The 13761-nt window shown below is 33.8% G+C and overlaps 1 protein-coding gene across 2 annotated transcripts; it reads left to right on the top strand.

The window, feature by feature from the left end:
• The first annotated feature begins 250 nt into the window (after positions 1-250).
• Positions 251-13028, top strand: efcab7 (EF-hand calcium binding domain 7). Of its 2 annotated transcripts, none has more exons than XM_088927459.1 (13): positions 251-635; positions 847-1058; positions 1338-1424; positions 1855-2050; positions 2935-3053; positions 5125-5266; positions 5804-5913; positions 6395-6552; positions 7295-7428; positions 8391-8539; positions 8796-9005; positions 10115-10222; positions 11233-13028. In XM_088927459.1, the coding sequence occupies exons 1-13, from the start codon at positions 500-502 to the stop codon at positions 11305-11307; spliced, it is 1836 nt and encodes a 611-aa protein (XP_088783585.1). In that variant the 5' UTR covers positions 251-499; the 3' UTR covers positions 11308-13028. The 2 variants fall into 2 exon arrangements, with proteins under 2 accessions (XP_088783585.1, XP_088783586.1); XM_088927460.1 differs by having other exon boundaries at positions 301-460.
• Positions 13029-13761: the final 733 nt, after the last annotated feature.

Raw genomic sequence — 13761 nt, 5'->3', positions numbered from 1 at the left:
AAAGCACACTTATAGAGATTATTTATTACGTATTTTAAAAAGTGACAAAACATACATAATACAACAATATATAATCCTATTCTTTTGATTAATTTTATTTTTATGCATGTCTTCAAACAGGAGTTATATGTTTTTTTTGTCACTATTAGATCATTTTTTTTGTATCGTTTGCTGTTATCGAGGAAGTCTGGTCATTTTCTTTGTTTGCTTCCGTGTTATTATAGGGAGTGGACCGGATTTAAGGTTGTTTACATGGCAACGGGATTGCGCAGGGCTTGTATTTTCCTCTAGGTTTCTAAAGTACAATAGAAAAGAAAGTGCTGTAGCGATTTTGCGTTTTCCTTATAAAGTAATGTTACAAGTTAAAAATAAGTTCTAAAACGTTAATCAAGTATACCTTAGACTAAATACATCACAAATCTGAATATAATACATTTTTAACAGTATTATTTGTCTTTCGGTAAATATTAGTTATTTTTTTAATTTATTACATTTGAGAATGACATCGTATACAGCACCTGTAGCAGGCAGTCATTCTGAGGAAGAGACATTTTACAGGAATTGCAGGGCGGCGTATCTGGCTGTTTTTAGATCTAGTTTAGTGAATATTTCTTCCAAGGAGGAGCTATGTTTGGGTAAATACACGCAGTTTAAATTTGCCATGAATGTGTCATTTCAAACCATCTTATTTGAGATATATTTTTTCTATATAATGTTATTTCTTTGAAGCCTTCTTAAGGATTTCTATCTGATATTCTGTCAAATCTTAGCCAGGAATCCCTTGTCCAAAGAACAAGGCTTCACAGACATGGCAATCACAAAAAATCTCGTCTGATTCGTTAACAGTCCTGCAGCAGGCTGGACGGAATCCTTCTCGGAAGGTTCTCGGCAAGTACTGGACTCCACGAACCACCAAGCTGAATTTTGACGATTTCTGTGAAATACTTAAAAAGGAAAAACCGACAGAAGAAAGTGACCTTATCAAGGCCTTCCGAACGATAGACCTAAACAGTGATGGATACGTGACACACAGTGAACTTTTCAAAGTCTTAACCTCTGTAAGTAAAATATTAAAGTACAATATACAAATGAGTTAAGATTAGTTTTCCCACTTCAGTGTTTTTGTTATAACTGCCTTCCATACGTAAGGTTAATTTTTGCTGTTATCGTACAGCATATGAAATGTCTTAATAGACAACAATTATTTGAGACTTGAATACAAATTGTTGCCCATCTAGAGCTTTGTACTCTTTAAGAAAGTATCTGACTGTTATAATAGTCCTCACTATTAACCAGAACACTAAACTGCTAATTTTTCATTCTGTTTGTGTTTCCAGAGGGGTGAAAAGATGAGTCCCGAGGAAGTCAACAGAATTTTTTCTTTAGCTGATAGCAGTCGTGATGGGAAATTGGACTATAGTGAGGTAATACAAGTTTATAATAATAATAATAATTGCTTACACTTATATAGCGCTTTTCTGGACATTCCACTCAAAGCGCTTTACAGGTAATGGGGACTCCCACCTGCTCACACCAGCTTAGCTTCAGTGGGTTGCCATTTGTGAGTTGCAGGGTGATATGGCTGCTGGCATGAAGTTAAGGTCATATTGTCTGCTAAAGAAGTAATTAAAAAGCTGTACATGATTATTTACTATTCTCTTCACAAACTGTTTTACAGTTTCTTTTTCATAAACCATATTGAAATGCTGACTTAAGACTTTGATGTTAGTTATAATTCTTTTTATTATTTCTTCATTATAATTCAGATATCTACAATGATAGTAGTGTGTGGTGTAGGCACACTTTAGGAGACAGTCAAGACAGACATGCACACACCTCTAATTGTATTTTTAGTTTTGCAGGTTGGTAATGTCAACTTCCAAGCAGTGTCATAGAGCAGCACTGGAGATACTTGAGGCCGATATTCAGTCGAAACGTCAGAATTTGGGCAGTGAATCACGGAGGTCTCCAAAGAGCTTGTTGTCACATGTCGTTAGCCCAGAAGAAGGAACTTCCCAGAAAACGGGACAGGAAACCACTCCAAGAAAAGGTGCAGCTTCCTCTGACCTTGTTTAATCTTGGCACCCAAAACCATTATCACATAGTCACACTGGTTTTCTAAGCAAAACTGAGATTTTACACTCAAATATTTAAACGAGCATTTAAAATACATGGTATTAGCCATATATCAAGTTATACATGAGTTGTAAAGAAGATAATTTCATTCTTCCCATCATAACATACTTGAAGTCCTTTTTAAAACTGTGATATTTATTTCTAAGTAAATCAACACATGATAGGATGACTCAGTAAAAGTAGCAAGGAATTTTAATTTTTTTAAAGCAATATAGTGGCAAAAATGTGTAAAAACCAAAACTGTGATCCTTAAATAAATAGGTTGTAGTTGGTCAGTCTACGAATGTGTTATTGATTGCGAATTCCCTGTGGGACCAAGAAGGATTACTGATCCATTTGAAGGAGGAGTCGCAAGTAAGGGCTGAAAAAACAAATTAGTTTTAGATAGTGTTTAGATTAGCACATTATGGTTGTTATTAAACATATTGATTTTTATGTATTAGTATTGATGTTCTTCTGTCTGTTCCTACATATTGTAAAAGTTTCTTAATAATTGTTTGCTTTTTTCATTTTTAACATGTTGATTTACAGTATAAAATGTTCTGACTGATTTCCAATCCCATGAATGAGTAATATATATTTGGCCATTATAATTCTTCATTATACGTGGGTTCTTAATTATTAACTAATGAAATCTTGAGTATTTTTACCTATTTTTTGTCACTTACTGAAATTCTTTGAAAACCCCAAAATATATTCTTTCAGGTGCTGACGATTTGCTAATAATCGCCTTTTTACGGCACTCCAGGCTTTTGCTGACAGTTCTGTTTTGATCTTGTTGTTTCTTTGACATGGTAGAAAACAGATCTGCACATCCCCCTTCGGCTCGAGGCCGGAGATCATCAGTGTCTTCCACATTCACAATGGGAGCAAGTAGTACAAGAAGTGGAAAGTTAATTGAACCAAAATCTCTTCAGGTACTGGATACTTCTAATAATACTTGCTTTAAGAGGATATTACTTGACTATGTTGTTGCTCACTATACTATAAAAGTCTTGTCTACCACTCTGTACTCATAAATTGAGGAGTGATTCTAAATGTAGTCATAACATAAAAGAAAATACTACAGATTTTTAATTCCTTATTAATCTCACGTTTATTATATTTATTCAATTTATTAGCATCCATTTAGCTTATTGTTTCTTTAAGAATAGAAGACCAGCATTGCTCCATCTAGATAATTTAATAATAATAATAATAATAATAATAATAATAATAATAATTGTTTTTTACAGTATAATGTCCCTGTCACTATACTGGGGTATTAAAACTGCAGGGTCTTCCAGCAATAACCTTAGCTTTCCCAGGAAGTCTCCTCTCTATGTACTGGACAGACTCACACCTGCTTAGCTTTTGTGGGTTGCCAGTTGTGAGTTTCAAGGTGATATAGCTGTTGGCATTTGGTGCATTCTTTGAAATTAGATAATTACCATTAGAAAAATAAGAATATAAATTATATTATGATATCCAGGTAGTGCCAGGAGATGGTCAGTGTACCTCTGTGCACCTGCCTGGTTATAAAAACAACAAAATAAATTACACAGGGCATTTGTTCAGAATTTAAGAAGTACTTAAAACACAATTTAAAAACTGATGCAGTTTTCAGAGTGGGTAAATGTGATTCCACTCAAGCCAATTACATAATATCTTTGTGTCAAAATCAAATAAATGCTTTGTTGTTGTTCAAAACAGTGTGAAATGTTTATACTCTTTGCCATTGGGTTTCTTATTCACTACTGTCGCTGCTTGGGTTGAAAGGAATGTAGTAAGATCAAATTTACTCCTTGAAGTCAATAGGTATAGAGTGTTAATATTGATCTTACTCTCTTTGTTTTCTCGTTTTTTGACATAACCACTACTGGTTTTCTTACAACAGAAAATAATAGCTATAAATGTCAGGAACAGTAATTGGAAAAGGTCAGAAGTCACATAACAAATGTGCACAATGAGATTACTGTTGAAAGTTCTTTTACTTCAGTCTATATCGTTACAGCCTACAATTATTATTCTGAGTGGAGAATCAGTGCTTTTTGTTTTTTAAGAAAAGGCACCCCATGACTCTAAGGCATTGTAAATCTGTGAAGATACTGGTGAAACTGACATGGCTCTGCATTAAAAGGCTAGGTGACCTATCTCTAAGGGACAGTATTTCAAAGTCTTTAAAGTGGACTCATGCCTAAGGCAGTTTCCTTCATTTGATATTTGGTGTACAAAACACTATAGTGTTATGATTTGATCCTTTGTGTATTTCACAACCTATCATAAATACTTTGGGTAAATAGCTTTTTTTTTAACAAAATGACATTTCACCACATATGTATTTCATGCTCTTGTTTAACTTTAAAATTTATTTGTCATCAGAAAAGCAGTATCAAAATAAAATAGTTTGTGGTGAATAGCCTCTAAATTTGGATACTTTTCAACCCATATTTCTATGACGTAATTGATTTAAAATCTCTGTTTTTCACTTTAAAATCACCCTGTTAATCTTCCGTCTGTTTCTTTCCTGCCAAGTATGTTAAAGAAAATAATCATTTTAAGTGTAGTGGAAAAATGTCAAAGTCTTAATACACTGTTTTCTGTAAAAAGTTGTAATGTGACATTTTCTTTCATTCATCTTGTTCTTTTCTTTCAAAAATTACTCTTCTAAGCATACCAAAAACACTTTAAACTGTAGTTTTATTTATTTGTTGTTATTAAATTTGCTGGTGTCTTTGTTTAACAACTAGTATTACTACAGTTCCATCTTGTGGCTTTACGTAGTATGTGCAAGTAGTATTCCTGGAGAAGCAAACAAAATCCTTTCATATACAGCATGTACTTGTGTACGTTCATGTTAGTAAAACATTATAGTGCATTTATTTTCTATAAGAACTTTTCCTTTTATTTTATAACAGTGGTACTAATGTTTCAGGAAGTATTTTTGTTTTTTTTCTTTCTTTAAAGTTCCTAACAAAAGATTCACTGTATGCTTTTTCATCTCTTCAGGAGTGGCATCACATAAGTTCAAAGGGCTGCTTCTTTCTTGAAGAAGATGGTGGAATTCCATCTCTGCAATACAGACTTCACATCCCACAGACATCAGTGGTTTATCTTACCATTAAACCACTGAACCTCAGCTTAACAGAAGGTGCAGGATTCAAACTAAAACATTTATAGAAATTATTTTTTATGTATTAGGTGTATGATGAGTTATCATTTTAACACATTTTAGGTAAGAGCATTAAAAAAGCAAGAAGTGAAAATAGGGACATTAATTTTTAATTTCTATGTTACATAAACATTACACTGAAATTGGAAAAGGCAAGTAGTTTATTCAATAAAGCATTGCAGCTTGGAAAACTGTTCACATTAATATTTCTAGAAAAAGTTGCTTTCTTTTGTTTTAAATATAAGAATATAAACATAAAAAGGTTACAAAAGAGAGGAGACCATATGATATAAATGGGGCAGGTGGGCATGTAAAAGACAATTTATGAAGAATGAAAGCAATAGATGAGGATATCTAACACAGCTTTCAAAAAAGGCAAGTTCAAATGTTTGCATTGATGTGCAGCTAAGCTTGTCCCTTTTCTATGACTTTCGGTTAAATTTACACTGTGGCAACTCACCAGCTTATTTACTAGGAGGGTAGCAATATCTGTCTCACATGCCCCTCTTTTTTCAGAGAAACCTTCTCCTTGGATGACAGTAGACACTGCTCTTTTTCTTGTAAATGCAAATGAAAAAAAAGAAGATTCAAATCTAGTGTGTTTTACAGACGTCCGGGACAAAGAGGTTAGCTGGGATCTTCACATTTTGTTGATGTGAATTACTGATCTGAAGCATGTCCTTTCCTGTGATATTTTTCTTGTGCTGTTTCACTCTGAAGGTCAACACGTAAAAGTAGTTTTCAGTTAAAAATAAATACTAAAATGTAGAAAATCACTTTATGACAGCCGTCTGCAAATTGAACACTGTTTTTTTTTTTGTAGAACTAACTTATTAACTAGGATATGCCTAAACTAAACATAAATGTCAATGTGATGAAACATTCGTAACATTTTAAAGAGGACCACATGAAAGACATCCTGTCTTCTTTGATCTTATTCTCTCTCCAGTCAGTTATACTTTTTAGATAGGTACTGGCAAAGCTAGACTTTTTTTATACAGTGCTCCATGTAGTTTTGTTGCATGTCAGTTAAAGTTCTATTTAATTTTGCGCACTGGCATTTTGAGCTGCTTAGCGAAGGTGCTAATTGTTTCCTTTGAATGGCAGAAGTTTGGATGGAAAGGAGAACTTAGTGCTGGAGTTTATTACTTACTGCCCTTCACCACCGGCTGCAGATTGAAGAAGAAGAAAAAGCCTGTTAATAAGCAGGTTCAGCTTGTTTACCGGACTGACCGTGGTGAACTGGCACTTACCAAGGAGTTTAAGTAGGTTTCATTGCTTTCCTTTATAAGGCAAAAAATGATATTTTTGAGGATATACTATTGTATAGTAATAGCTGGAATATTATTTTCAGTTTATAACTTATATACTGTAAATACAGTTTTTAGTTGTTGTTTTTTATGTAAAGTTTCAGGTTATATGAATACATTTCTATGTTCATTGGTACTAATAAGTTCTTATATATATTATTTAATTGTCAAATTTGTTTTCAGTGATGACTAATTTTGATCTTGTGCTTTTGTTTTTCTGTGTATTGACCTAGGATAATGTTTTGCTGGAAAGCTGAATAAACAAAATACCAAGTTGCAGCATTATTTTGCTGTAAATAAGCATGTTAGTTTTAAAATGTTTACCTTTATGATGCCATTGCCAAATAAGTAAATCCAAGTCTTAAACCAACTCTAAATAGATATCATCAGACATTACAACAACTTTATTGGTGTGTACGTTATTCATTGTTTAATTTTCTTAACTCAGAATATGTAAAAAATGTTATTCAAATTTTTTTAATTCCATTTGTAAAGGTCCTGACAGTATATACTTTTTCTATTAAATTAAGTAACCATAAGAACCAGGTTGTTCTACAGGACATGACTGACAAATAGTTTCTAATTTAACTCATTTATGTTAAATGATACACTTGAAGGTAGTTTTTTAAGATGATGAAAATGAATGGAGTTCAGAAGTTCTTATATTAGATGATATACTATTTATCTTCTTTAATAGGACAGCTCTCTCTGATATCTTTGAAGTGATCGATTTGGATGGGAATGGCCTCCTCAGTCTGGAAGAGTATAATTTCTTTGAGCAAAGAACAAGTGGAGAGAAATGTGACGAAGAAGCCTGGGCTGTTTGCAGAGGTGTGCTGGCATTTTAGATTAGTACACTTAGACTTTATTTATCATATGGTGTGTTGAATGTGCATACGTAAATAAAGCACAAATTAGAATTCATGCAACCTTGCTTCTTCTTCAGAACAGCAGCAGGTTAGGTGAATTGCTGCTTGTGGAGTATAAAACACAGCCTTAGTGAAACTTAATAAATAATTGTACATTTTCAGAAAAAATATATTATCTTTTGTTCTCAGATAAAATATCAGCACACAGTAGGCATTCAGACACATTTTGATGTATTTTCATTGGAATGAACATGCAATATAAGACTAACATATCATACTATTGTTGAGTACTACTAACAGGTTAGCCTCAGTTTATTTGTCATATTCTGTACCTGTTTTTTAAATGAAAAAAATGTTATGTAATGTTTACTTTCTGACATCCTAAGTTTAATTATTGCAGTGAAGTAATTAATAAATAGTCCAGTATGGACCAATTTCCTGGATCCTACCATTGCAGGGCTGAATTAAAACAGGAGTGCAAAAGAAGGTGTTTATGGCTCTTCTGAGAGCTTGCAGAGATGCAGATTTTGATTAATTATATTCTGACTAATCTTTCCTGTAATGTGAGTGTACAGTAAAAAAGGAATATAGTTCACAGCATACAACTAAACCATTTCAGTACATGCTGTAGCATTTTATAATGCTGTAGATGTGCACTTCTTAAGTGCACTTATGTTACATACTGTAAAGGTTTTCCCTTGAAGGACATTTAGTCCTTTCCTTACGCTTAATCGCTTGTCGTCTACAGATTATAGGGTATTGATAATCTGCCATAATCTGAAACCGTCTGAGGGACTAGACCGCCTTTTAGTGAGAAAGACAAGATTGGGATGTAGCAGTGTTTGCATGACATGATGTTATGCGAAAGATCCGGTGGAAATATAGTTAGTCCTGTGTAAGTTTATACATTTTTTTTTACTACAGAAAATTTTGATACCAAGAAGAATGAGCTAACAAGGCAGGGCTTTATGGAACTGAATTTAATGGAAGCCACTGACCGTGAAGGGGATCCTGCAGACCTGTGGATCACTCTGGAATCAATGGGTTACAACAGGGCCCTTGAAATGGTAGAGGTATGCAACAGATAATACTTACGCACCTACATGAGTCCCGTTTGCCACTTCTAACAGTTTTGTCCCTACATTTGGTTTTTTTTTACATCATAATGTCATTCAGTTGTATATCTAAAATAATCTATTCATATTTTTCACAAGACCAAAGTTGCATGTTCCAATTCTTTCTGCAGCCTGGGAGAAAGCCATTGACAATGAATGCTGTTTGAAATTGTGCTGACACTTACCTTATTTTGTGCAATGTTTTCTGACACAGGCATGTCCTTTTATCATCGATGTGTATTCAGAGGAATGCAAACCTACAGTGAAACCAGTCAGTTTGGACTCTGGCAGTAAAATCCTGAACACGGCTGTATACAGATCAGTAATTGCCAAGGGGGAGGCCAAACCAATTAAAGGCTATGAAAATATAATTATCTATACATACAAGAGTGACATGAGAATTTCATCAGTTATTGCAAATAAGGTAAATAAAATTACATACTTTTCTCCCAAAAGCTATTAAATAACATAAAATGCTTCAAAGGGTAACCCAGATAGGTTGGTATAGGTACATAATCTCTTTGCCCTCAAGCATTCAGATGATTAGAGTGTTATTCATAATTTATTGGACAGTGGTACAGTAAATCTGTAGTTAAATCTTAAGAACGTAAAACATTGTAAATTAATTATCCACAGTAACAATGACAATTGATTTGGTCTTGCTGTTCTATGATTCTGTTTCTTAAAAATAATGAAATATCTATATTGGCTTTGTAACGTTTTAAAAGGGAAAAAATAAAAATAGGCATAATTTACTAAACATTTTTATAGTCAATTTAAAGCAGTTTAAAGGCTGTGCTAAACAGAATGTGAAGCTTTGATAGATTCCTTTTTTAAAATGACTTGTACAGAAAGCTAATTGGTTCCCACACTGCACATTAACCTCTGGAATGATTTATGCCTTTTAGCACTGGAAACCAGTTAGTGCTGAACTGACTTGTTCATATACGTTTTAATAGCTTGTTAATGAAATAATTATCTTTTCGACCGAAACCAGTGTACTTCGTTAGTTTACTGTATTATACTAAATAAAAATATTTTGAATAGTCTTACAGTTAACCATAAGACATTGGATGCTTGTGTGTATAATTAGACATAGAAAACCATATATATGGTTATATGACTCAAGCACTACCAAAATACAACAGCCACGCAAAAGACTATAAACAATACGTGCTTTCTTCCACTAATTTTTCAGCTAGGAGAAGAGAAGGGATTTAGTTCATTATATAGTCTGATAAAACAGAATATTATGTTATTGCTAAATGATAACCAAAAATATGAAAACTTATGGAAATGTTACCATTTTGTTGTTAAATGAAAATTCTGATGTTAAGAATTTTGCTTTTAGTTTAATTATTTTTCCAAACCAGCCAAAAATCCTGTATGTTCACCAGCATCCAATTATGGAAAAGGAAATAAATACATTGCTAATTGAAATTAATACATTTAAAAAGATATAGTATGTGCACACAGACCAGTTTAACCTTTAAGCCATTTGAACCTTTTAATTCTTGCTTCTTGCTTTTGCAGTCCAATAGTAAAGTGACAGTCCACGTCAACAACGAGCAGAGTAAAAACTGTAGCAGCAGCAGGGGCATGAATGTCTTTGCTGTCGAAGTTCCACCAAGAACCAAAGTGGTAGGTTCAAGATACTTCATCTTTTTTTCATTTTAGTATTTTTACTGAAAAGGTGTTAGAACCTCACTATGTTGGCATGTTCATTTTGAAAGTTTAATATATTCTAAATATATGTAAACAATTGTATAAAGTAGTCAAACAAAAGACACCAATATGTTTTCATGTTACGAAATGGTTTATTAAGTATAATAATGACTTGTAACAGTTTGTGTGCGCTCCCTGTGTTTGTGTGAGTTTCCTCCAGGTGCCAAAAACTGCTGGGTTAATAGGCCCCTGGACAAACTGGCCCTGGTATGGGTGTCTGTGTTTGTGTGTTTGCCCAGCAATAGACTGGCGCACTGTCCAGAGTGTACCCTGCCTTATGACCTTTACTTCCTGGGATAGGCTCTGGCTCCCTCACCACCCTGAATTGGATAAAGTGGTTAGAAGATGGATGGATGACTTGTAATAGACAAAAGTAAATAATGGACAGGACAGAAAACATTTAGACTTTGATTGTGCTCGTCTAAAAAATGAACACTTTTAATTTGAAGGAATATGCAGGTCAAGGAAAAAAAAGTGACTAATTTAAATTCATTATGTGAATGTTCTAATTAAAATGGAAAGTGGAATAGCTGGGCCAGTCCCAGTGCTACATTTCATGCACTGTTTCCCCTTTTGTAGGAATGCTCAGAAAAGAAAACACTAGGCATGACCCTTTACAGTTAATTGCCATTTTTCTCTTCTGGAAAAATAAAATATGAAGAGTTATTTTTAATATTTTAGAATACCTTCTGATTCCCTTAATGATGAGATTCCCTCTTCTATGATTAGATTTTACATATGCATCGAATATTTTCTACTTAAATTATTGTTAGATATTCTTCACTGAATACAGAGCATTGTCTCTTTTTGGCATACTTTACAGTTTTGCTTTTGTGTTTGTAAAATATGGGAAAAAATGCATTTTTTATTAAGCAGAAAAATTACAAAATTGTTCATGCTTGTCTTCTTCTGTCTTTATTGTTTAGGTCTGCCAACATGTTATGCCAGTGAACGAAAGGCAGGAGTGGACGTACAACTGTGTTGAAAGCATTTTGCCTTAATCTGGCACAAGAATGGATCTAATATCTTTATATGCTCCTTACACTAATTTAAATTAAGTTAAAAACAGGAATTTCATACTTCCTTTATTTTGACTGGGACAATTGTGTAAGTTGAGAAAAAGACAAGAGTACCCTTTAGCTTTCAACTGAGCTTCAATGTTATTCTGGCCTTGGATTTGACTTGGATGTTTCATGTATTTATTATGTGCAATTTTCGAAATCTAATTCAATCTGCTAAACTTTTAAAGTAATCATGAGTTGATTCAAATCCTTTCTATTTTTTTCCTGTGACTCGACGATACACATCATGCATTGTGATACTTGTAAGAGTATAATAATTAAATTATTGTGTGGATTTCAAGAATAAGTGTGCCAGTTGCTACTGTATGTAGAGCATTCTGTTAACCCGTCAACTGTATCAAGGTTTTAAATGAGCATAATACGGTACCTATAAGCTTTGTCATTTAGCTTGTTAATTGTTTTTATTTGGCTACTATCCAAAGTCCGAGTGGCCACACTAATGGATGTTAGTCCATTGCATAATATTAAGTAGTTCATGTACTTTTTGTACATGTAGTTTTATCCTTGTGATCCACGGGGAATCTGTGATGATAACCGTCTGCAGGTTATGTGCTAAATCTTTGCTTCTCTTTCTGTGTGCAGAATGTGATGGTTTATAATCACATGGTAGTTTTGGTATGTATTTGTACTGTAAAACAACAGCATGATTATTACACAGCATATGATTATTTAATGATATGCAGTGTGGGTGGCCTGATAGTGCAGTGGTTAGGATTGTTGCCTTGCAGCACTAGGGCCCTGGAGCCCTGAGTTCAATTCTGGAACCAGCATGCTGTCTGCGTGGAGTTTACGTGTTCACGTGGATTTTCTCTGAATGCTCCAGTTTTCTTCCCCAGTCCAGACATACAGTTAGGTTCATTGGCTTCTAGTAAAACTGGCCCTGGTGTGAGTGGGTGCTTCTCTGTGTGTGAGTGCCCTGGGATGGACTGGTGTCCCATCCAAGATGTACCCAGCCTTGTGCCCCTTGCTTATCGAGATATACTCCAGCTCCCCCACAGCCTTGAATTAAATCGAAAAATGAAGTGTCTTGAAAATTGAAGGAAGGATATACAGTATGCCCCGCCAGCTCCCTTCCTCCATCTAGTCTGCTTGGGACACCAGTATATGAAAAGCAGACACTGTTGATGACTTGGGTGAAAATTTGCTTACCGCTGATATAGGGTACTTGGAAACTATACTTGTATTTGGGTATTAAGAAATCTTGGAAACCAATTTCCTTTTTAAGAAGCCATCCTAAAAACACTTAGATGTATGTTTAATGTAACAGGAAAATGATTTATGAAAAAATATATTTCAACAATGCATACTGTACTGTATATACTGTACAGTATATAAAAAGTTCACTAACCACTTCAAATAACAGAGTCGGCCAGTATGGTACTTGGCAGCTAGCTGCATTCTTATATGTTACAGACAGGTCTAAAATGTATTTGACCTCAGCTCTTAATGCCTAAAGTAGTCTTGACCTGCTATTTATATCCCTGAAGCAATTATTTTGCTCTTTGACTTTCTGTGCTGTAACTGTAGACAAGGCCACTAAATGTCACATGGTAAGAGAGAAGCTGGTTACTTGCTGTGCATTTTTTTCAAAATAAAGTGTATATGTTTTACATTTCCTAATAAAATTGAAAACATTTAAAGCATTTAGTATAGATTTATTTGAAAAATTCCTACTGATGTGGTATTTAGCATCTACAATAACTAAAAACATAGCTGAATAATGCATGTATAATTTAAAGTATAACACAAGACCTATACCTAGATTTATTTATTATTTATTTATTAATTGTCTTTACAGTTTGTTTCTTAGCAAAATGACTTGTTATAGCCTACTGTACTTCTTCAACAAGCTGTGTGTGCCTCTTTTAATAACTCATACTTTTAACAATTAACTTTGTGCTCATATGTGGAAAGTGCTCAAACAAAATATTATGCAATTGCCAAATAAATGTTAGACTTCATGTTTCCTGGTAGCATCATCAGAGATAAGAAGAGTCTATAAGCCTTTTGTTAATCATTTACAAAAAAAAATTGTTGGAGCCCTCCACATTCTGACTCTTGTTGGCTCCATATTAAAAGCTTTATACAAATATTAAAAATTAGAATTAAAATCTCTAGAAGCTCCTAAGCACCAAGCAATGCTGGAGTGTCACATTGTATTTTCCTGTTGTTTTTTGTAAGATAGGGAGCAATTGCCTGTGTGTGGGTGTATAGTTATATTATTAAAGTGGCCATAAGTAAACTAATTAGTTCTAAGGAACCTGCATTGCAAGAAGAAAATGGATGGATGGAAGTCTAAGAACGGTAAAGCATTCAATACCACGTTCAAAATCATCCTTGTATTACGAGCTGTACTTCAACCGTCGTTTTTTT

Source organism: Atractosteus spatula, chromosome 11 (assembly GCF_055471065.1).
Source record: "Atractosteus spatula isolate fAtrSpa1 chromosome 11, fAtrSpa1.hap1, whole genome shotgun sequence".
NCBI classification, from domain to species: Eukaryota; Metazoa; Chordata; class Actinopteri; order Semionotiformes; family Lepisosteidae; genus Atractosteus; species Atractosteus spatula.
This window is presented reverse-complemented; position numbering and strand designations above follow the sequence as displayed.

Excerpts from the sequence above, each read along its gene's own strand:
- efcab7 (XM_088927459.1), top strand. The coding sequence starts at position 500 with ATGACATCGTATACAGCACCTGTAGCAGGCAGTCATTCTGAGGAAGAG. Across the intron at positions 1,059-1,337 it reads TTTTCAAAGTCTTAACCTCT|AGGGGTGAAAAGATGAGTCC; the intron begins GTAAGTAAAATA and ends TTGTGTTTCCAG. Across the intron at positions 8,540-8,795 it reads GGGCCCTTGAAATGGTAGAG|GCATGTCCTTTTATCATCGA; the intron begins GTATGCAACAGA and ends TTTCTGACACAG.